This window comes from Drosophila melanogaster, chromosome 2R, assembly GCF_000001215.4.
Source record: "Drosophila melanogaster chromosome 2R".
Taxonomy (NCBI): domain Eukaryota; kingdom Metazoa; phylum Arthropoda; class Insecta; order Diptera; family Drosophilidae; genus Drosophila; species Drosophila melanogaster.
In genome coordinates this window covers 13,513,119-13,536,178 of record NT_033778.4, presented here as the reverse complement: position 1 = coordinate 13,536,178, position 23,060 = coordinate 13,513,119, and the positions used below count along the sequence as shown (strand labels likewise).

Genomic DNA, 23,060 nt, shown 5'->3' with positions numbered 1-23,060 from the left:
ATAAATAACTTCTCACCATAGCGTACTGCTTATAAGTTATCTGCCCGATAAGTTTGCAAGTGCCCGGCTAGCTCAGTCGGTAGAGCATGAGACTCTTAATCTCAGGGTCGTGGGTTCGAGCCCCACGTTGGGCGAAACACTTTTTTATAATTATTTTATGTTAATTTTTTATTCAATATAATAACCTAGAATATTTCACTAATACTTATTAACGTATATTAATCAAAATAGAACATATTATAGATCTACGTTCAATAAAAAAAAAGTAAAAATACTTTTAAGTCCTTCAATGAGCCAGTCAGCTATTCACTTTCACTGCCAAAGAAGAAAAATCCCATTCAGCATAGCCAAAGCCTTTTCATTCGGCTGGAATATAAAAACGCAATAATAAATTCAAAATATTTGCGGAATTTTCTAATGAAGTCGGGCTCGTTCTCCACTAAGACAAATGCCGAGCGGAAAAGGCGAACTGAACTATGCGAAAGCAGTAGGAGGAGCAGGCAGCTTCACAAGCTTCCGATGCTGCTGAAGATGATGTGGCACGTGTTGATATTCCAATTGAATGCCACCAAATATGCGGAACCCACACAGGACTCGGCGTATCATCCCCAGAGCATGGGGAATCGGAAAATATATCTCCACCACAGGCATACCCACACGAACCGGGTGACATTTGAACTTTGGCCGGGGAATTACTGGCACTCGTCCTTTTAAATAGATTTCGCAAATGCTAATGACAGCTCGGGCTCGAGGATTGTGTGTAGCATTTCAAAACAAAAGGAAATTAAACATTTGCGGCCGAATGGGTTTTTCCAGTTTCCGTTTTCCCTCCACTTTTTATTCTCGATTGTGATGAAAACTTGACCACAGAGGCCAGAGATTTCCATCGGAATGACCCGCATCAGTTCTAGAGGCACATTTGTCATCGATTTAACCCCCATACATATAGAGCATATGAAGTTAAGCTGTCATATGTGGCAAATTCAATTTGTCAGGCTCACAAAAAAAATCCGAAACGGTCCTTTTTAGCCGCATTTTAATCCGCTCCCAAAAGCATTTCTGCATTTATTGTATTATTTAATGCCATCAGTCCTGGTCGATTTCTAGTCCATTAACTTTGAAGTTATTTTGGCGTCGCCACTTTAACACTTCGATGAAACTCTCCACCTTTTTTTTATAGCTCCATTGTAGTTGTTGCCGCCAATGCTATTTTCCCCCGATTTTCCATCGAAGACTTTTACACAAAGCATGTGCTTGAAATCGATTTGTGAGTGGCATGGTTTCGTATTGGTTTTCTTTTTAAGTTAAGGGAAATGTTTTTAGTTTGCGGCATGCAATTAAAGGCTGAGCTTACTTAAGTATAGCTTAGGTTCATCTAAAAAAATATTAATTAAATGGAAGTTTTATATGAATATATTCATTGTAAAACAATTTCATATCTACAAATGCAATTTGATTTTTATTCATAAGTTACACAGCTGATAAGATATTTTAATATTCTTCATTTCTCATTCAAGGTCACTAAACTGTTTAAATGAACGAATTCTTATTCTAAATGGAACTGGTGCTGGTGCTAAATACCCATTAAAATAAATTACCATATTTTCCACCTTATTAATTTGTTAAATATTCTTTACCATATAAACTACTTAAAGGTAGGTTTTTTTTCGATATCAAGGTGATACCCATACCCATTTTTAACCGCTTAAGCCGTTCAATCTGTTTATATTTTTATACAATCCACTCTAGACATTTTATTTCAGTTCGTTGCGGATGCCCGGTTTAATATCATCGACTTCTATATGCAAATTTCGGACCCTAGACGTGATCGCCAAAGCTACACCATCATCGTTAATGCTTATAAATATTTCTGGGCCCGTCAACCGAAGCCACCGGTGGCTTCTGCCTCTTTCCCAATCTTCGATTCAGTCGCGTGTCGTTTTCCAATCGCAGCGGTCTTTGTATCTGCGCATCCGTATCTTTATCTCACTTTTGCCATTCGTCGCGTGTCTCATCCGGCTAGCTGCATAAATTTACAACAGCTTAAATGGATTAATTGAAGCGGCCTATGAGTAAGTGTGTACTCGTTCGGTTTCACCTCGAAAATCCATCAGGTGGTTGATTGTATCTACAAACTGTCCGCCCGCAGGGAATTTACACCGGAAATTGGTTAAATCAGTGCATCAACACGTTTCAATTCATATTTACCATAAGGCCAATGTCCTGGGGTATATGCAATACACCTGTTACACCTGTTCGCCCGACAAGAAAACGCAAATTGTGACCTCGTTATGCGAAAATAAGGGTCGTGTGCGACTTAAAGAGGGTTTTCTTTTTGTCGAGTGTTGATAATGTTGTGAAAAATGCGGGAAATGCAAAACTGTAAATGCAAAATGTAATGAAATACTGCCGTCGGTCCTTGAAATATTTAGTGACTAAGATAGATATAATATGGTAAATTCTTTAAGAGTGCTGATTTTTGTGATATAAAGAGATATTAAGATTACAAAAAAATTTGTAGGAAGCGATTTTTTTTAATTCCACATGAGAATTAAAAATTAAAACATCTAAATTTGTTTTTTACTAAACAGACACAGACTAAAATCCACTTCTTCTGCCAGCCGAATATTTTCAAAATAAGCTTACACCCCATTTTGCTTTCCTTAAAGACATTCAGTATTTGACTTTAGCGAAATTCGAAACCCATTGAAGATGTCCTTTCTGGTCCCCAAAAATTGAGTTGCCACTTAGGAGGCGAAAATCAATTAGGCATAATATGCGTGTGCCACCGCCTCCCTCCATTTTATGTACATATATGTGGCAGGCAACCCCGAAATGCGTTGCATACTTACAGGCGTAGCGAAAATAAATTCAAACAGAGGAAACCCCAACGCACACATACAAAAAGATAAATATGTATGTACGTAGAGAGAGCGAACACAATGAAGGCAATTGAGCAGAATCATTGCCGTTGGCAGTTTCCATCAATATGCCAGGATGGGAAGGAGCACACCCAAGTGTGGGTGTGGAAGTGGGCAGGAACGGATAAGGATAGGGGGAGTCGGCTGGTGCTGGTGCTGCAACAGGCAGCAGACAACAAGTGGCAGCGCTGCCAGCTTCGTTCTACCTACCACCTACCCCCGCGCCACGACCACTTGTGCCACCAGGACACCCGGCCACATCCTGGACGCAGTCGTTCGCCGTCGACGTCGCAGGCGCCTCGTGCGCCGCTGGCCAGCGGCATTCAGCGCAACTGCGTTCAGTGCGAGATGAGATCTCGTGGCTGATGGACGTGCCCGTTTCCCACGCTCGCAGTGCAGCCTCAGCACCAGAAAAGACACTTGTGGCACTCACTCGCAGTCAGCTGCCGTTCTAGCACTAGTTTAGTTTTAGTTTCCAGCAACAAAATCACACGCGGCAATTCCAACAAATGTGCGTCAAAATCCGTGTTTAAATCGCAAGCACCACGCAAGCAAGCATCTTTTAAAAATATGTGAAAACTTCAAAGATTTAAGGGTGTAAGTTTAAAAGCGAAATTTAATTTCAAGTGATATTTAATTTTTATATTATATTTTAACAGATTTACATATAAAGCTTACTTTAAATTTAAGTAATTTTAAGTTCATTTTTAAGTGATTAAAATGCAAAAATTATATTCATTTGCTAACTTTGCTTACAAGCTACAAAATGGAAATGCTAATTTCTTCTATTAAAATTATAGTCCCATTATAATTACATTGCAATGGGAAAAAGCAATTAAAACGTACTTAAAAGTATTATTGCAATTATTATTATCATCTGTAATGTTTATATAACAAGATGGGATGACAACGATATTATAAAGTTGTTAAAGAGTTAATTCCTTTAAATCTCCCCTCGCCCCGCTAGCGATTAATGAAAATCAATCAAAAATCAATCGAAATTTGCATTTTAAAGCGGCTACAACTGCCTGTTTATTTAGACCTACTTGTGTTTATTTATTAATCGATTTGAATCGGGCCTGCCAGGCAAACAAAATTTTTCGCTCGGTTCGACAACCGACAGCGTGTTGGTGCACAGAAAAAAAGAAGACAAATAAAAGTATTAACAAATATAGATGTAAATAGTATTTACCTTACTTTATGTGCCCTCTCCGCAAATAGCCGCAATCTCATTTGACTGTGGCATATTTGGGTATTGAATAATAAATCCGCAAATATATTCAATCGTATTTGCTTTCAGCACTCGGTGGTTACTCCTAACATTATTTTGTTTAATGTACAGTTATAGTATATATCGTTGCATAAGGTTCTCAACATTTTAATGTATTATTATTTAAGATCTCTTATAATGCCCACTTTTGCTTGTCTTTTGTTGGCCAACGACCTTGCCGCCAGCCCAGCGAAGAACAAACACTCCCCTCAAAGGAAAACCTCTTGAGTGGCATCACAAAACACTGAATCCACAAGTGGCCACCGCCAGCAGAAGTCTCTGGGCCACCGGAGACATTGCAAATCCGCTTTAAGCGTCTTTATTTAAATGACTTCGTTTCTTTTTTTCCTTTGTCGATTCTCCCACAGGAATACTCCAACAACGCACAACCTCACCCGAAAAAAATCCGGCTACAACAACTACCTGACTTCATCAACTGGCAATTTGCAATAGACTCATTGGCATTTAGCAGACCACAGACACAAAAACCCAACCCATTCGCCCAACGAAACCATTTTTCCGCAGAATTTCCCCCAAAGAAAGCTAAACGAGTCGCTTATAAGAAATTACTCAGGTAAGTTAAAATGCAAAAGTGGGAAAGTGGTGTTTATATAGAAAAGATTTTGAAAAACGCATGAAGAACCTAAAGAACATTATATTTCTAAAATATTGTAACAGTTTCCTAAATTGTGAATGAAAGAGGGATGCATTCAATTTTTTAAGATGCAGAAGTTCCAACTCGCATATCAAGATATTGATTTTAATTTTATAAACAAAATATGTACATATTCCAGAGCTTAAAAAATCTTGCAATTTAAGCTCAAATTACAAAGAATTGTTTTTAAATGGTACTTTTGTAAAGTTTTCAATTGAAGCCTACTATTGGCACGTTTCGATCTTTTTTGCTTCAATAGATTTGTGCTAATTAGCTTAAAAGGGGCCTCATTTACACGCCCCAGCTATATATTTATGTATCTCGCTACCGTTTTCCAATTAAAATTGCAATTTATAGCTAGTTGGTGGAAAAAAAAAGTATAATCAGCTGCACCTTCGGGCGTCGGTGCAAATTTGTACAGCAATTAAATGTTGGATAAAAAGCCGACTTGAAGGGCTGCCAATTCCTGGTTGATTATACGGGAAAACCAGTTTATGGCCTTCCATAAACCGAGGTCTCTTCCATCTGCCTCAATGTCAAGCTCAAATCCACTGACTAAGCGCAGGCATGAGCTACGTTTTAATTAATACACAACTGAAAAATGGGCACAATTTAAATAAAGTTGCGTGCCGATGCTCAGAAGAGGCAGCAAGCCACTACATTTTAAACCAACGTCGCCATTTGAAAAATCTTGGGCAATTAGCACAAGCTGCAGCAGCAACAACAATTAAACAAAAAAGCAACGACAAACAGTAATCAAAATAAATATCTGAGGGAACATAAATAAAGAATTAAACAATCGCATTCGTCACATCGCATCGCACATGCAGCTCAATTTAATTCAATGCAGGAATTCTATGTTATATTCTCTATTCTAAAGATAATATATATGGAACTTCACACAAATTTCAAAAAAATTGTATTTCTAAAACTTGAATTATTGAAAATTTGAATGGTATACTGGTACTTCAGCTTTTGAAAGAGTATTAAAACTTTGAATTAAAAAAATTGCAATAAATTCTCCTGGTTTACATGCATTATTCTGGTATGGAATAAAAACATACACGCGATATGTACTCAAGAATTGTTTTAGCAATTGAATCAAGTTCGATTTGAATCAAATCGAAATGAAAAAGTTCAACTTTCAGGCTCTGAAAGTCAAACTTGAAAATCCAATGAATTAGCATAATTTGAAATCTAAAAAAAAAAAAACAGTATCTTTTGTTTGAATCGAATTTTCCCACGCCCATAAACCAAAATCGCATGCCAATTGTTAATTAATAATTATTAAAATGTATTTTACACACTTTTCATTGTGCATTCATTTGAAATGCAAAGACCCATGCATTTACTACGCTTCCAGCACTTTTTGTATAGAAAAAAAAACTAAGCGAATCTTTTTCGCTTGCTCAAAATTAATTCGTTTAATAAACCGCCGGCGGCACGCTAAAGTTTTTAGTTTGAGTTCAGAGCGCCGACTTGTCGGTAGAATTGGAATCCGCGGAATGAACGATCCACCCCGAAAAAGATTCCAAAGTGAACCAATTGTGAAAAAGAAAGTGCAATCCAGACAAACATCAGCACTTCCCAAATGCAAAACACACAGCCTTAACTTGTGATTTTGATTTTGATCAACAGAGTCATCGGCTAATTGGGATTTCAGTGCGCATTTCTGGCGGCTTTCAGTGATTAGCCAAAAGCCATATAAATATCGGTCGTTAAAGCAGATTCAGGTTCATTAGTGCACGTGATATTCTAGGGGCGAGAGTTCAGTTTGTGGAGCATTAATCTCCAGATCTATTAAATCAGGAAAAGCTGCCAGGTAAATGATTGAACTTCATATCTAACATCATATAATTTCTTCTAAAGAATGCACATTAAATTGAAAGTGCATTTTGGCAAAGGGATGAGAAAGAATAGAATACTATATATCCTAGAAAACAGAGCCGATATTTGTTTATTTATATGAATACAACTTATCCCTTGTTATAAAAAGTTATCCCATTTGTTAGCCATTAAAAAATCTTCCCATAAACAACAGTAGCGCAATTAAAACAGAGATTAATGGACAAATATACGGGCTAATTAAAACGATGCCAGATTTCCCTTGTACAATACTATAACTAACGCAACAGCTTTGTATTTAGGCAGCCAATTCTAGTTGATTTAATCAATTGAAATGACAAAATTTGCTGCCGTTTGTTTGTCACGCCCCCAAACGTGTTGCAGTTGTATGAACTTTCAGCAGCTTCCTCGTCTATTTGTCAGATAATTTTCATTTGTCATTCAATGTCAACACTTTATCAATACGAAGACGTCATAAACAATCAATTGTACGACGGGACAGGCATCAATTGTAAACTTGATCAATTGCAAAGTAAATTGAGAAGGCATTATGCAAAGACTATTGGCGGAAGACTTGATTCATCTACGCCTTCAATTACGAGACCTTTTCTTTTTTTTGCTAAAAGCAGTGGGTTAATTCAATTTTACAACCGAAAACTTAAAGAACTCTGCCTCTCTTTTTCGACTCCCTTTTGTGAGACTTTGCGAGCGAATTATGCTGGCAAATTGAATTTGCGCCTGGCGATAGGCAACAGAAAATGTCAAAATTACAAATGTTGCGCATACGCCCCGTGTGTTTGCTGGTAGTGCTCCGGGGTGGCAGGCAATTAAATAAATATTTAAATTGCGTATGATTCAATTAGAGTCGTGTTGCCGTGTGAAAGATACGCTTCTTAATTGCCAGCCCCAAGACTTGTAATTTACTTTTAATTAGCGAAAATCATTGGGGCATAAAGCGAGCGTGCGACTTTTGGATTTGATTTGGAAGGGGAATGGGCATGGAAATGCGATTGGGAATGGGAATTGGTATGGGAAAGCTGCTTACTCTTGATTTGATTACATTTTAAAAAGACAATCGGCTTACTGCCTTGCCATTCGTAGCAACCAGCGGCTAGCGACGCAATGCAATCATCGACCGATGCGGGCAATGGTGGACCAAGAAAACACACGCAGAGCACAGCCCCCCAGAAGCAGTCGGAGATTAGCGAGACCACCTCCTTCACCGTAAACGCAAACACCACCACCAACAGCCAGCAGCAACAGATTCCCGGCGGACCCGCCAGCAATACGCCCAGCAAAAATCCCTTCAAGCAGCAGTTGGACAGCAATCAACAGAATGGCAATATGGAGCCGGATTGCGGCATCATGGGCGTCGGCAAGGAGCCACCGGTACCGCCGCCGCCCACCTACCAGTCGCAGACCTACGCAGGACGACAGGCTCCGCCGCCAGCGGATCAGTACCGCGAGGAGGATCCACGCGCTGCCGGGTCCTGGGCCGCCGCCAAATCCTGGATGGTCAGCTGGCGGGGATCCAATCGCCTGGTGCTCGTCATCGTGGCCATAGCCCTGCTCCTCGACAACATGCTGCTGACCACAGTGGGTGAGTTTAACTACACTTATACCTGATGGGGATACCTTAAGATAGATACCATACATATATTACGACGCATAAATCTTATTCCCTGCTGGCCATTAGCATTTCATGAGCATTTATCTACCGGGAGCTGGTTATCCTTGCCAGTCAATCGCCTGGAAATTGTCCATTTCCTTGGGGAATGGCGCAAGTGGTGGCATAAAATTACCACTGAGCGGCACTTAAGCTAATGAACGCCTTCCTGTCAATGCGAATGGTGGTTGTCAGTTCATCAATCCCAGGGATACTGAGTGCTGAGATTTTATCAGGATTCTTAGATTCTATGCTAGAACTTCATTGAAAATAGTATTCCGTATTTGAAAGAAAGCATATCCCTTGAGTACAAGCAATATATCGTTTAGAGAGCAATACTTAAACTTTATATTATATATATCTTATATCGAATTAAGTATAATACTTCCCACAAGCTTAATTAATTAGCAAAGCGTAAGGCATTCATTCTGACATAGGATAAGTATTATCTGCAGTAGTTGCTCTGATATTTCAGAAAGAGCTTAGTGCACCCTTAATTTATGTGGGAAGATGTGCAATTAAATCAAATACCAGCCAGCAACTAATCAATGCTGAAGTGCCCCTGCTTAGTCATTATCAGATGCCAATACGATGGCCAATGGAGCAGGCTGAGTTGGGCAGCTCCAAGTGCCGAGCCGTCGACAGTCAATTAAATGGACACGCACTGGAGGCGAAGACCCTCCTGCAGTTGACACTAAAACCCCACCAGGGGAAAACTCAGCGGAAGTGGATGGGGGCCAGTCAGTGGTGGATGTGTCCAGCACCAAGTGCTTGTGTCAAGTGTCTGGCCAAACACATGGACATTGAGTGGGAATCCTCCGGTCCTCCAGCCTGACAAATACAGCAGGGCGAAGGAATCAAAAAAAAAAACAAATAACCCGAAAAAAAAGTGGGGCGAGATTTTTCTTTGTGCCAAACGTTCATGAATTTAAATCAACAAGTTGGGCGAAAAACCAAGAGGAAATAGCCGAACCACTCGAGCAACTTGTTGAGATGGCACGGAAGTGAAAGTCAAAGGAAAAGTGGAAAAACTATTAGCTCCATAGGAGAAGTTTCCCACCCCCCAGTTGACAGGATAAACGGATGGGAAAAAGGAAAAGGGGAAAAGCGGCTGGGCTTTTAGCGTTTGACTGGCGGCATTTCCACTTAAGTGCTTTCCCGATTCGCGCTCAAGGTGCTGAAGTGAAAATTGCTGCAAATACATTTGATTATTACATTTGATCTCTGCCCTACGCAATTCCCCCGCTTTTCCACACCCCCCCGCAGCATTTTCTTTTCTCGCATAATATTGTCGTAAATTAGATTTAGCAGTGAGCCTGTGGAGATTTATATGGACCATGGTGCTATCCGTTTGACTCGATAACAAATTGAATATGCAATAAGCTCTCGTTTTATTGAAGAAGATTGAATAATAGTAGCTTAAATGGGTCTTACTTTGATCCGGGAATGTTCTGGACTTAAACTTAGCCAATAAAAGGAGTATTTTGCATCGAAATTGGTTGAACTATACAAATTGATTGTTTTTAGTGTTGTAGACAATTTGTAGGGGTGCCAAATAAACAATAGATTTCAGGATGATTGGACTGGACTTGCAGCTTACACGTTAGTAATAAATCTTAAAACTACGTATATTAGAAATTTTTTTCATTTTTAGGGAGCTTGGATTTTTTCTTTGCTTTGTTCATTAGATTTTTAAATCTAACATTTGAAGTAAATGTAGAATTTTTCAGTTTAGAGCACCAAAAAGAAACACTAGTTCCGTCTTTTCACAGATATTATATATTAAATATACTGAATTATATGTTGGGGTCTATCCAAAATATCCAACCTATCCTAACTTAGACTAAAAATGTTCAAAACTGCCTTTCAACCTTACGGACATCACAATGATAGAATACTCATAATCCTTGGGCATCCTTACTTCGCTTGCTTCTGTTGATCGAGGGAGGCCACATCCACCGTCTCCAGCTTCTCCAGACAGACGCCCGCCGGTCGCCTGGTGGGCGTGGTGGCCAGGGATCGAGACTTCGGACCAGTTCCACTTGTCGCCGGCGCCAGGAGCTGATCGAATCCGCCGGATGCGTCCTTGGTCAGCGAGGCGCTCCTGGAGAAAGGGAAGTACGCATTTAGCTGACGTTCCAGCACATCCTTGTTGATGCTCGTCTCCCAGATTTGCTTCTGGATGATCCCGCTGTAGCGAGCCTCAAAGCTCTGCTGATGGCGCAGCAGATCCGAGGCTCCAGATCGACCGCCTCGATGGCGTTCTCGCGTCGGTTCGCGCTCGCCGGGTGTGGGCGTGGCCGGCTTGAGGGGACTGCCCAGGGAATCCTCGTCGGTGGACATGCCACTAATGGCCGGAAAATTAATGTGTGCCGTGAAAAAACTTTGCTCGTTAGGTGGCCAACAATGGGGAAAAGTGGAACTCCAGTCGCCGCGAGAACCTGCCGCGTCCGTTGCAGAAACGCGAATAAGTCACGGCAGGCGGAACGACTTGTCTATAAGTCCGTTTAGGCCTGTTATGTGTGCAATCCAAAATACACCCAATATTGTTGCGCATTTTCTTTTGCCGTGAACGAAGCGGGCAAAAGTCAAACGTCAGGCGGGCCAAAGTTTTTTTTTTTTTTTTTGCCTCCAAAAGTAATTGCTCCCCCTTTGTCTTTGTCGCTTGCCTTGAAGTCGAAAACTTTTCCCCGTTTTTCCGTTGGCCACGGATTCGGATTCCGCCGTGGCTACCACCCAACCAGACCCATTTCCAGAAAGGTCACAAACGTGCGGCTTTCTCGGTGTCGTTTCGCTGTCATGCCAGACGCAATGACTCATTGAGCCTTGCGCTTATCCCCCACCATCTATAGCTATTGCGATGTATCTCCAAAATGCACAGAAAATAACTATAAGTTAGTATTACTATCTTAAGAGGAGGTATATAACGAAAGACAGCAGTTCCTGTTGTATATCGTCTGCTTTAAAAATAGAGCGAATTCTTCAGGATCGAATATCTTTTAAATCTTCCTCTGTTTTCTATAATTTCGCTTTACTGGATTTCCTTTTTACCTGTATTTAGGTATCGCTGGTAATATTGAAATCGAATCTAAACACCGACGCGTCAATCATAAAATAATACAATGACGACGACAACGACAACTTGCCACGTGTGGCAGGTTTAGATTTGGGTGTTGCTTGCATGATGCTTGATGGATATTTAAGGCATCTCCTTCGCAACGGCTGACGGTTGTTGTATCCCATCAGACTGATGGATATGTAATGTCCATAATTAGCTTATGACCGCTTAGGTTTTAACTGTCGTAAGACCCATAAAAATAGTTGACAAAAAAAAGGATCTTCAAGAAAATAAGTCGAGCTATGCAAACATGTTTTGAACTAAGCTAGATATTTTCATAGCATTAACCACCTCTTCTTTTTAATACAAGTGTACATTTTTAAGACCTTTTGCACTACTAAAGGTTATAATACTTCCTCTGCATTTTTTTTAATGAATTAACTTTACAAGTAATGCCTCGATTCCGTTCCAAACTTAAACTCTCTGCCTTTCTGCGCAAAATTACCACATTCATTAGGGTAAAACTTTAACTTCAACTTTATGCCATTGTTAAACATGCAATATTACCACAATTACATTGATTACGCTCCATTCACGTGGGAATCCCCGCAGGATCACCGCCCCCGCTGGCTAAAAGAATCAACAATGAAGTCAGAAGCGAAATCAAAACAAAAGGAAATGGGCGTGGCACATGCCGCCGACTTTTCGGGGTAATCCAAAAATAAACTCACCAAATACGAATAAAAAAAAAACAAACAAAAGAAACTTTCAATGGCAACGGAACAAAAACGAAAATCAATAAAACCAAGAAAAGATTGTGTGATATTAATAAGTAGTCCTCCGAAGCACAAGAAATACCCTTAGAAAAATGGGGCAAGACGAATTTTTAAAGGTACTTGACTTGTAAAAAAATAATTGAATTTAATAATGCCAAAAAATTATGGCTCATTTACAGATTCCACACTGTACTCTACCATAGCTGTATCCATTTTAATTGGTATTAGATTTTTGAAAATTTTTTAGTTGCGGTTAGAGTATACAAAGTCAACGAAATTATCTAATTTAGTTTACTTTAGTAGTTTAGCTATTAATATACTATATTATTAAGTTGTTCTTGACAAACTCAACCTTTTGTTAGTACTGTTATTTTGGGAAAGGATAACAATTAGAAGTTTGACAGGTTAGAAATATATCAAACAATATCTTTCCAAAATTAATCGCACAAACGACGCAAAAGTCAGTGAAACTAGGCAGTACAAAAGAAGTGAAAGTCTTTCCTATTTTACCATTCCTAAATTTAATGATATACTATTTGCATTAAAAGGGAAACAAAATAATGATTCCTTTTATTCATAGTAAATTAAAATCGTTCTAAAAAGTTCTACAAATTAAATTAAATTTTTAATTAAGACATTTTGTTTATCGATGACCTTCGGACAGGCATTTTAATGAGTAAGACTGTCTACAACTGGCACAGCTCACTGAAGCTGGTGCTCAGGTTATCCTCGCCAGAGCCACCCATGCCACTGCCCGTTGTGGAGCCCGCTGCCAGCAAACCCTTCTTGGGCAGACTGGGCATGAAGATGTGCAGCTGTTTCCGGCTATCGGAGGCGGCAGATGATCCCATTCCCCGGCCACTGAGCGGTGGCGTACGGCTGTCCTCCGGCAGTGGGGATGCAGTGGCTCCGCTGTACAGGCGCGCCGAGGCCAACTGACCAGCCAATCTTCTCGTGGTGCTGGCACTGCTGCTCAGGGTGCAGAGATCGATGTTGCGAGCGGGTCTATTGAGGCGCACGGGCACGCCCTCCTTGTTGAAGATAATCGTTATGGGCTTGGCATTGGAGGCGGTCAGGGAGGAGCTGGTGACCTGTTGGGCAACGGGTGCTGGCTTGGCGCTGGGCTTCCTGGCCACCGATCGGTGGTGATTCACTGCCGCAGCCGCCACGCGCTTGAGACTTATGCTGCGATGGTGACTGCGCTGCATCCGCTGCGCTGATCTGGCCAACTGGGCACTACCACTGGCCGGCGGAGTGACCACCTTCTCTTTCACTATATCAGTGCGTCCTGCCAAGTCCAACCAGTGCAGCACTCTTTCGGCCAGACGCTCCTCGGGATTATTTGCCGTCGTGGAGAGCGTGCTAGTTGCATCCTGTAGCGAACTCCTGCGCGACTGATGGTCGATGTGGTGGTGTTCCATGTTATAGGTGCGCCCGCGACTCAGCAGCCAAGCTCGTCGTTTCGACTGGCGACTCTGCTGGCGCTGCTCTCCTCGTTGACCTCCACCCGTCGAGGGTACGGGGCCCGGACGCCCACCAAGGGTGGGCAGCGATTGTTGCTGCTGCAGCGTCAGCTTGGTGGCGTCCAGCAAAAGGTACTCGTCCAGGTACTCCACACTGTCCTCCACGGACTGCTCGAGAATCTCGTAGGATTCCGACTGCTGGTAGTTGCCTGGAATACAAATGATGGTTATATTAGCTATTCTTTTCCTTATCCTTATAGATGGATTCAAAGATAACTTCAAATGTTGTATAACATTTAAATTCTAAACTTCTAAACTTTTTGTATCAAAATCGATGTCCAATTATGGGCGTAACTTTTGAAAGGACTCGATTCCGTTTCGACATAAGATTATGTAGCACTCACCTCTCAGTCTGGTCTTCTGTCGCTTCCAGCGCTGCCTCTGTCGCGGCTCGTAGTCGAGGATGAAGTGACGCCTCCCGATCGCCTCCTGCCACACGGAGCGCACAAACAGCGGCCTGCTGGCCGACTCCCAAATGGGTCGCATTTTCTCCCGCTCCTTCCGCGTATTCTATGGCTAATTAAATCCTGTGCATATTAAACGGATAAACAAAAGCGTACTCCAGCGTCCCCAGTTTGGGCGTTGAGTTGTCCTCTTCCTCGTCGCCGGTGGATGACTGGTTGCTTCGCCAGTTGCCGCCTCACTGCCGCTTCTGTTTGGCTTGACGACGACGCCAGTGTCGCCCGGCATGTCGAAGTCATGTATCTGGGTGACCTGCGGACGGAGCCACAGGGCTGCGGGAAATGGTTCTAAAAAGGGTAGAAGTTTTTTCAAAGAAGCTGCAAAAGCTAGTATATTTGAATAAAGGAAGCATATAAGCATATATATATATATATGCTTCGTACTGGATTTATAATAATCTTTATTTTTTTGATAAGTCTCTATATGTAGTAACAGATTAGAATCCTAATACCATATAGTTTTCTGTTCCACCTAAATCCCTGATATCCCATGAGTCTATCACATTTCCCGTAGCCCTGAATCGTCGATGGGGAATGTTTGGTTTGTCTAGCTGCCCGAGTCGCCTTCCTTTTGGCATTGCGGTTTAAGTGTCTTCGACACGCGAAATGCAACCGAAGCGACCGAGTGACTTCCGCTGGCTGCTCCACCTGCCCCAAAAAATCCGCCTTCTAACCCCTAACATCCCACGCCATCCACTTTCTGACCCCGGCTGCACGTGCTTTTTCCGAAATTATCATTTTTATGTCAAAAAAGACTCGGGAGACAGTTTAATGAGTTGTTGGGGCTGCCAGCTTGGGGAATTACTATGCAACATTTTTTTTTTTTTCACGGCAGCACTAAATTCGCTACTTAATCGGCAAGTGGTTAACCCCAATTAGTTAGATGTTGCCAAATTTGCATATATTTCCGGTTGCATGGCACAAATGGCATGTTTGCCATGATGTTGGCTCGTCCACATGGCCGACATATGTGACAGTTGAGTGGGATTCCAGGTCAGTTGAGACTTCCACTTTCGCTGAACTTTGGCACGAGGCACAAGGAACGGGCACGAGCTAATACCAAACTTTGGAGTTCAACTAACCATCTATCTATACAACTGTGTAGCCCCCAACCCCAATCCCATCGAGCATGAATGGCACTCATTAAACAAAACCTCCAAGCTGGCAGGCTGGCTGGCAGACCTTACATATATGGTTATGGGCTGTCAGTGCGATAACCACGAATAACTGGCTGCACAAGCAAACAAATTACCCCAACAATACTTCAAACTCGGCACTCACTCAATTGAAAGAGCCACTCCGTTGGGAGCCAACCTCTGACCTCGGCCTAGCACTTTGGCAGGAAATGCAATTACAGTGGAGCCCGTTGGAGTGGAGCTCCCGAGTTCTCCGGGTGTTGATAATAAATATAAACAGAGTCGAAGCATGCAATAAACAAATTGAATTTGCCCGCCGGAGACGAAAGTTGCATGCGGCTTTATGCTAGACATCGCAGAGTCCATTAAACGCATCGTTGTAAACGTGGCGTATGCGCAATTTTGTACTCTTTCCCCTCAATTTTTGGTTGCAACTCAATTAGAATCGAGGTAGGGTGGTATAGGAGGTTTGGGGGGGGGGGAAAAATCTCTGCCAGCGGCAAGGCAATTACAAAACTTTCTGGTGCCCGGAGAACGCAATTACCAACCGGCGGCCTGGTGAAAACTGCGCCCAGGGCGCACAAGAGCGTTTAGGTTAATTGTGAGCAAATTCTTTTTGTTGCAATCAAATTATAATGGTCTCCATTTTGCCCAAACCCCAACGCTTAGTGCCCATCATACCCGAGTTCCTGTACGACATACGACATCCGGATGCGCCGCTCGACAGCTTTCCACGCACACCTTTAACGTCCAACGTTCCGCCGCCACCGACGCCGTGTCCATGCAACAAGGATGGCAGCGAGGCGGCTCCGCTCGAGATCTCCACGATTAGTCCGGAGGGTAAGTGTCTCGGTAGCCGCTAATTGGCCAACAGTCTGCAACGAAAGTCCTTGAATATTCACAGAGAACGAGACCTATTACCGGGAACTGGAGGAGCGGCACAACGAGCTGGTGGGCGAGACCGTCGAGGTGGGACTTCTATTTGCCTCCAAGGCGTTTGTCCAGCTGCTGGTTAACCCAATTGTTGGACCCCTGACTCACAGGTAAGTTTCATGAACTAATGGGATTATCCTTGCCTTACATAAATAGCTTGCAAGAAGATGAAACTGGCATGTTAAAGTGACTTTTAAGTATTTATCTTTATTACTTTCCTGATCACATATTTATACTCCTGCAGGATTGGCTATAGTATTCCCATGTTCGCTGGCTTTGTGATAATGTTCCTCTCAACGATAAGTAAGCTCCACTGGCTCCTCTGCACTAGAAATGGTATTGAACCCATAACCTTTTCTTAGTTTTCGCTTTTGGACGATCTTACCTGGTACTGTTCGTGGCGAGGGCACTGCAGGGCATTGGATCATCCTGCTCCTCGGTTTCCGGAATGGGCATGCTGGCAGATCGATTTACGGACGACAAGGAGCGTGGAAATGCCATGGGCATAGCACTGGGAGGATTGGCTTTGGGCGTGCTCATCGGTCCACCATTCGGTGGCGTGATGTACGAGTTTGTGGGCAAGTCGGCTCCATTCCTGATCCTGGCTGCCCTGGCCTTGGGCGATGGCCTGCTACAGTTGTTCATGCTGCAGCCATCGATCCAGAAGGCCGAAACGGAACCGCCCTCGCTGAAGAGCCTCATCAGTGATCCCTACATCCTGATTGCTGCTGGTGCCATCACGTTCGCCAATATGGGCATTGCCATGCTGGAACCATCGCTACCGCTGTGGATGGTGGACAACATGGGCGCCACTCGTTGGGAGCAGGGCGTGGCCTTCCTGCCCGCCTCCATTAGCTACCTGATTGGCACCAATCTCTTCGGACCGCTGGGACACAAAATTGGACGATGGTTTGCCGCGTGCTTGGGATTGATTATCATCGGGGGATGCTTGATATTTGTAAGTATAACAATCTTTAGTTTATTTAAAATCAATAAAAAAATGTACATAATTTTAAGTGGTTTAAGAATTGCTCAAGAATTCGCGTCATATAATATAATTTTGATGTTGACTTCTTCAGATACCCATGGCCACTTCGATCACTCACCTGATCATCCCGAATGCAGGACTTGGCTTTGCCATTGGAATGGTGGACTCGTCGATGATGCCGGAACTGGGCTATCTGGTGGACATCCGACACTCGGCGGTCTACGGCAGCGTTTACGCCCTGGGTGATGTGGCCTTCTGTGTTGGCTTCGCCGTGGGTCCCGCCTTATCTGGATCGCTGGTGAAGAGCATCGGCTTCGAGTGGATGTTGTTTGGAATTGCCATACTCTGCTTTATGTATGCTCCATTGCTGACGCTGCTCAAGAATCCGCCGACCAGCGACGAGAAGAAGGTACGTATGGCCAGAGAGGCGGCTGAGGCTGCTGCAGCCGCTGCTGCCGCTTCAGGGGAATTCTCTGGAATACCCCAGATGACCGCATCCTGCCCGGCCATCATGCATGGTGCATCTGTTCCCGATTCGGATGCCGAGGCGGGCAGGACGAACGAGGCGTACGAGAGCGAGAGGCTTTGAGTCTCGATACATTGCTTAATTTTAATTTATTATTATTTTTCGTATACTTAGTCATTATCATTGTTTTTAGCCCTAAGTTCAGCTTAATTTGTTTGTAATAAAACTATTAATTTTTATTTAAAGCGCTGCCTGAGTTTCATTTTGCACGATACAAAATCATTCTAGGAAATGCATTAGACTAACCCATACCCTTTTCCATTTCATTTCTGTGATTGCAGTCTTTGATCTATGGACGCGATCGGGCTCAGGTACGTTATGTAACCTATCAAAACTACGAGGAAGACGAATAAGCAAACGATTTAACTACAACGCAATGTTGCCAAAAGTGCAACCAAAAATCAAAAAAAAAAAAAACGGGTAATAAAATCAAGAAAAAAAAGAAAAGATCAGAGAGTAACCGTAACCACAACCAACAATATCAGTAATATCATATGAAAATCCAATCCAAATCGTTATTCTTGTTCAATGTTTTACCCAAGTTGCACTATAGTATTATACCATATCAAGAAGTAACCTCCCCCAAAAACTTTGCACATGTTAAAGTAGAGCACACAAATTTGTGAAGATAAAGAAAGAGAAAGTTGAGTGAAAGCAGGGCTCTGTGATGAGCCAGAAGTTCGATGAGACGGGTAGAAAGAAATAAAAATAAGTAAGGATCCTAAGAACCCTACTACATATTGGAGGCAATTTAGTGGCCAAAAGGTTTGGAAACTATCTCAAAATGTATTTTTTTTTTAAGTACAGATATAGCATGATGTGACTGTACGAAGAGCTTAATGAGCTTGTGAGAGTCCTTCTTTGGAAGACTCTACTCCCAGCAGGGAAGGATTAATTGCCGATCCAACAAGCAGACGCCCGCAATTGCAATGATTTAATGGAGGAATCCCAAGAAGCGAGGAACATATAGAAACTATAGTTTGGAATATAATTTTCGGATTTAGCTTAGTTAAGAACATTTAAAAGTCAAAAAAACAGCAATGATACAACTAATTTTGGCGCTATTCTAATATAGAAAAGTTAGGGGAGTATATGAGCGTCTTCTGGAACAGCTTAGCTCTATATTCTAGAGATGATCTGTTCCAAAAATCACACATATAATCCCCCACTTTTCCCTTATATTATTATAAACGCATCAAACGCAGTTTATCCGCATACACGCTGATGTTAACCTGACAGGAATCTTGGCTTTCCTGACTGCTGCTCCTTTCCGTGGGCGCTGGTGATGATCCCCTCATCCTCACATGGTTCAGACTGAAGGCTAGATCCGTATCCCTGGACCGAGATGTGGTTATCCTAATGGGCATATTATTCAGACAGGCGACGCAGGTTTGGTTTCCATTTAGCTGCTTTTGCTCACTAGCCCGGTCATTGGATGAACGCCTCATGCTGCAGTTGCTCCGTCGCCCGGTGGTGGTCACTGTGACATGGACATTGCCATTCGAAGTTCCCGAACTACTGCGAACTAGATCTCTTGGAATTGTAGGAGGGAATCGTTGGGAATCGGGATTAGGTGTTGAACTGAAGCAGCGGTTTGACCTGCGATTTGGAGATGAGGAACGGGAGGTGGGTGTAGAAGACGGCGCTTCTGAAGAGGGTGATGGGGAGCTGCTATTCCGGGTAAGGATCGGCGGGGGAGTAAGTGAACGGGTAGCGGACGAGACACTTCTAGGATCCTGACATACTCTAGTCTTCCGTCTTTCTTTCGGTCTGGTCGGATTCTCCAATCGACGTGACCTTCGGGACGATAGATCACAAAAGGCCATTCCGGGCAAACGATCATCAGAGGTGGTTGTGTACAAGTGCGAGGTCATTGGAACTGACGGTCGGGGAGGTATGTTCTCTTGGCACAGTAGATCCATTTGCTCCCGACGCGCCTGCTCCTGGAGGGCACACAGCCGCTCGTATTCTCTGTGCCGCTGGTTTTCCCGCTCTAGTTCCCGCAATCGCTGCCTCTCGCGCTCCACTTCCAACTCTAGGAGTCGCTCCTCATCTCGCATGCGCTCCAACTGGCGGAGCTGCTCACGATCTCGCTCCCGCTGGCGGGCACGCTCTCGCTCCTCCTGAAGTTCCCTCTCCTGCTCCAAGCGTCGGTCCTCCAACAACTGTCGATCCCGCTCCCGTTTTTGTTGGCGCTCCGCTTCTCGTGCCTTCTCTCTCTGCCGGAGCTCCCATTCCGGACTCGTCCGAGGTTTCGTCTCGCTCACATTGAACTTGGACAGTCGCTTGTCGATGCCAAAGGTGCCGCTGGATCTGGGCGTACAGCGCACCGGTTTGGACTTGGTCCTCACCTTGTCCGTATTGTTCAGCAGATAGGCATCCGTTGCGATCTGGATGCTCACATTGTTGTCCACCTCAGATTGCGAACCCACACTGCAGATGTCGATGCTGATACCGCAGCCGCTTCTTCTGTTCTGCAGATGGGCGTTGGAGTCCATGGAGAAGGTGGTGGTTGAAGTAGAAGGCACACCGCCGCCAGCTGATCGTATGAGATTCGTGGTACTCTGGCACAAAGTCGTGTTGCTTGGACCCCGTCTCATAGCCTCGTAGCGCACACTTTGACAGCATGTCCTGAGGAGCGGCGAATCCGTGGCTGTGGGAGAACGCTTCGTCTGCGGAGCCACCGGTACACTCTGTCTCTCCGGCGTTGTCACCGTAGATCCCAAGGGCATATCCATAGATTCCAGCAAAAGGCGACGCCTATAGGAGCTAGTTTGTGGACTCTTTTTTGCCGGAATGTACTCGGGATCCTGGCTGAATCTGGGATTGTGGTAGAAGGTCTGGAAGGAGGCCTTCTTCACCAGTGCCGGCGGAGTCGGTGCCGCCGGAGGTCTTTGATAGTTCTGGACCGGATAAAATGGCTTGTCGGCATAGCGAAAGTTGTATGAGTGAATTTTGAAGGGGTCACCAATGAAGACGTCACTCGCCTGGCGACGCGAAGGATCTGGGACAAAAGAAGGCCCTGGGAATTAGTTTTGACAGTGCTTTGAACCTGGAACAGCAACTCACTCGATATACGATTCATTTGGGGCTGATAATTTTGAGTTTTCCAAGGTATGCGAGTTCGAAATTAGCGTGCCAATCATATAAATTGGATTTTATTTTTTAGAATATATTCAAATGAGTCCAAATAAATAAATTTTTTTTTCATAGGTCTAGAACCGAAAACCCAGGTAACTTTGGTTTTCGGTTCTGTCTATATGATTCTCGCTACTGAAATCCATTAAAACTTTTTGGCAATACGGCGTAGAAATTGGACGGAATTAATGGGCACTACTCCACAACGGAAGCCCACCTTCCTTAAGTAAATCAATTTCATATTTCAAGTTGTTAAAGTTAAATAAAGTATATATATATATAATCATTGAATCTTGTAAAATTGTTGCCCACATTAGCACACACACAAGTTATCTGACAAAAAAAGGGAATATTTGATAGGCTTTTGGTGCCAAATGGTACGTGGAATATAAACACCATTCCATAGAATCTAAAAATATATACAGGGTCTATAAGCGTTCACAATTTTGAATAGAAGTCTTAAGTTGTATTTTAGTTTGCAATTATCTAGTGAGGAATAAAGTCGCTAAATTGGGTGTTCTACAAAATTTAGACTAGTACCCACTGATTATAACTTCAATTCTTCCCACCCAAAGTTTCGGATCTTAGCCCATAAATATTACCGACATTATTTCGTCACTTAACCAGATCGTATTGGATCGTAAGGATATTGCCGCAAGGCACTTGAATGGCTGCAAGTGTCCTTAAGCGTTGTGATCACCACGTAAAATCCTCTTTAAAACTAATGCTCCTCTTCATTTGGGCAATGAAAATCATTATTTTGAACGCATATAGTCCCAGCAATTCTAATCGAAAGTAGTGTAAAGTAAACTATAGCTCTGTAATGGTCGAAAAAGTTTAAAGAAAGCCGACAAAATGTAGTTAATCGCAGGTATACAATGAGGTTATATTGACAAACTGTATATACGAATAGCTGAAATACTTGCTGATTATCATCGTTGTTCTATTGTTGTGAAAGATGAATTACTCAACTAATATCCATAAATTCTACGCTGTGTTCGTTATGACTTTTCACGCTTTGAAGAATTGCCGAATTCAATCATGCAACACGCGTTTAACAATTAAGGTACTCTTCAATGATTGCATATACAATATTACGACAACCTAAGAAAAAGACATTGTACAGGGTATGCAAATCCAACGTACATATACGATATTTAGCAAATGGTTTTGTTCGGTTTTCATAAAGTTGTTGTGTAAGTTTATGCTTTAGCTCCCCTTCTGGGGGCCCAGCATTCAATATAAACGTGTGAATTAGACAATATAGCTTCTAACTGAATAGTTCAGCATACTCTCAATACAAATACATATATATTATGCGTAATCAAATCGTTATTGTTGCCTAACTATGTTCAAATGTTGCATAAGTGTTACGTAACTAACAATTCACAAGAAAAAAAAGCTGGTATGGGGTCAAACAAACAAACAATGCTAATGCAACTAACCAAAGCGTTTTGTGCACAGTATTCAAATATTCAAAACTATCCTTAAATCGATATACTCAACGTTTACTGTATGTATTTGCTATTTAAGATAATCGCACACACATACTCTCTCTTCGAAAAAGTTCGTATTCGAATGACCGCAAATAAAACGTATAGTTTAGCGCGAGCATATTAGTCAAAACAGTGTATGAAAAATATGTATAACAGGGCATATATATATATATATATATTAGCATTACTAACCACGTATATGTACTATAGTCCTTAAACGATTATCACATTTTTACTCAAACCTTGAAACTACATACATACACACATATGTACTCATGTCATGCCATGCCATGTTTATAGGGTGAGAACCGGGAGAAACCAGAACACAAACATACTTATATGCTATTTATACATACCAATGGTGACCAAGTAGAATATATAACTATACTTAAACAAAAAAAACTACATATATACAAAACTAAATACCTACTATCAATACAATCAACTAATATATGCATTACCTATACTGTAGTCATTCGACATGTGTTTATTTTATAGAGATATTGCTAACTAAGCTGATACCGATATTGTGAAAAACCAAACTAAATTGCGTTGAGTTTAATATACTCGCCCATCAATAAATTTGAAACAATGCAAATGCAAAATACAAATATGTAACTGAAGTTGTTGGTGAATAAACAAGCTACAAAACAACACAACGTCTCTTT

The 23,060-nt window shown here is 42.4% G+C and overlaps 4 protein-coding genes and 1 non-coding gene across 8 annotated transcripts; 2 read left to right on the top strand and 3 right to left on the bottom strand.

Moving 5' to 3' along the window:
- The first annotated feature begins 61 nt into the window (after positions 1 to 61).
- Positions 62 to 134, top strand: tRNA:Lys-CTT-1-10 (transfer RNA:Lysine-CTT 1-10). Its single transcript has one exon. It is a non-coding gene; the product is annotated as a tRNA-Lys (tRNA).
- Positions 135 to 1,927: 1,793 nt separating this feature from the next.
- On the top strand, positions 1,928 to 23,047 carry Vmat (Vesicular monoamine transporter). 4 transcript variants are annotated; one of them, NM_001274027.2, is made up of 9 exons: positions 1,928 to 2,072; positions 4,560 to 4,765; positions 7,793 to 8,291; positions 15,981 to 16,151; positions 16,216 to 16,354; positions 16,489 to 16,547; positions 16,607 to 17,202; positions 17,324 to 17,641; positions 18,040 to 23,047. In NM_001274027.2, the coding sequence occupies exons 3-9, from the start codon at positions 7,814 to 7,816 to the stop codon at positions 18,109 to 18,111; spliced, it is 1,833 nt and encodes a 610-aa protein (NP_001260956.1). In that variant the 5' UTR covers positions 1,928 to 2,072; positions 4,560 to 4,765; positions 7,793 to 7,813; the 3' UTR covers positions 18,112 to 23,047. The 4 variants fall into 4 exon arrangements, with proteins under 4 accessions (NP_001260956.1, NP_001014526.1, NP_001014524.1 ...); NM_001014526.2 differs by lacking the exon at positions 1,928 to 2,072 and adding an exon at positions 3,190 to 3,518; NM_001014524.2 differs by lacking the exon at positions 1,928 to 2,072 and adding an exon at positions 3,190 to 3,518 and having other exon boundaries at positions 18,040 to 18,192.
- CG13332 (uncharacterized protein) lies at positions 9,731 to 10,802 on the bottom strand. Its single transcript, NM_137039.2, has one exon. The coding sequence runs from the start codon at positions 10,698 to 10,700 to the stop codon at positions 10,275 to 10,277; it is 426 nt and encodes a 141-aa protein (NP_610883.1). The 5' UTR covers positions 10,701 to 10,802; the 3' UTR covers positions 9,731 to 10,274.
- On the bottom strand, positions 12,804 to 14,410 carry CG13331 (uncharacterized protein). Its single transcript, NM_166000.2, has 2 exons — positions 14,059 to 14,410; positions 12,804 to 13,863 (listed from the first exon to the last, which is right to left on the bottom strand). The coding sequence occupies exons 1-2, from the start codon at positions 14,198 to 14,200 to the stop codon at positions 12,878 to 12,880; spliced, it is 1,128 nt and encodes a 375-aa protein (NP_725310.1). The 5' UTR covers positions 14,201 to 14,410; the 3' UTR covers positions 12,804 to 12,877.
- CG13330 (uncharacterized protein) lies at positions 18,727 to 20,920 on the bottom strand. Its single transcript, NM_137036.3, has 2 exons — positions 20,828 to 20,920; positions 18,727 to 20,762 (listed from the first exon to the last, which is right to left on the bottom strand). Exons 1-2 carry the CDS (start codon positions 20,841 to 20,843, stop codon positions 18,943 to 18,945), a joined length of 1,836 nt encoding a protein of 611 aa, NP_610880.1. The 5' UTR covers positions 20,844 to 20,920; the 3' UTR covers positions 18,727 to 18,942.
- Positions 23,048 to 23,060: the final 13 nt, after the last annotated feature.

Coding starts and splice junctions, on each gene's coding strand:
- Vmat (NM_001014525.3), top strand. CDS start 7,814: ATGCAATCATCGACCGATGCGGGCAATGGTGGACCAAGAAAACACACG. Junction 8,292..15,980: donor CATGCTGCTGACCACAGTGG/GTGAGTTTAACT, acceptor CCCAACGCTTAG/TGCCCATCATACCCGAGTTC. Junction 16,548..16,606: donor AATGTTCCTCTCAACGATAA/GTAAGCTCCACT, acceptor ACCTTTTCTTAG/TTTTCGCTTTTGGACGATCT.
- CG13332 (NM_137039.2), bottom strand. CDS start 10,700: ATGTCCACCGACGAGGATTCCCTGGGCAGTCCCCTCAAGCCGGCCACG.
- CG13331 (NM_166000.2), bottom strand. CDS start 14,200: ATGCGACCCATTTGGGAGTCGGCCAGCAGGCCGCTGTTTGTGCGCTCC. Junction 13,864..14,058: donor ACAGAAGACCAGACTGAGAG/GTGAGTGCTACA, acceptor TTTGTATTCCAG/GCAACTACCAGCAGTCGGAA.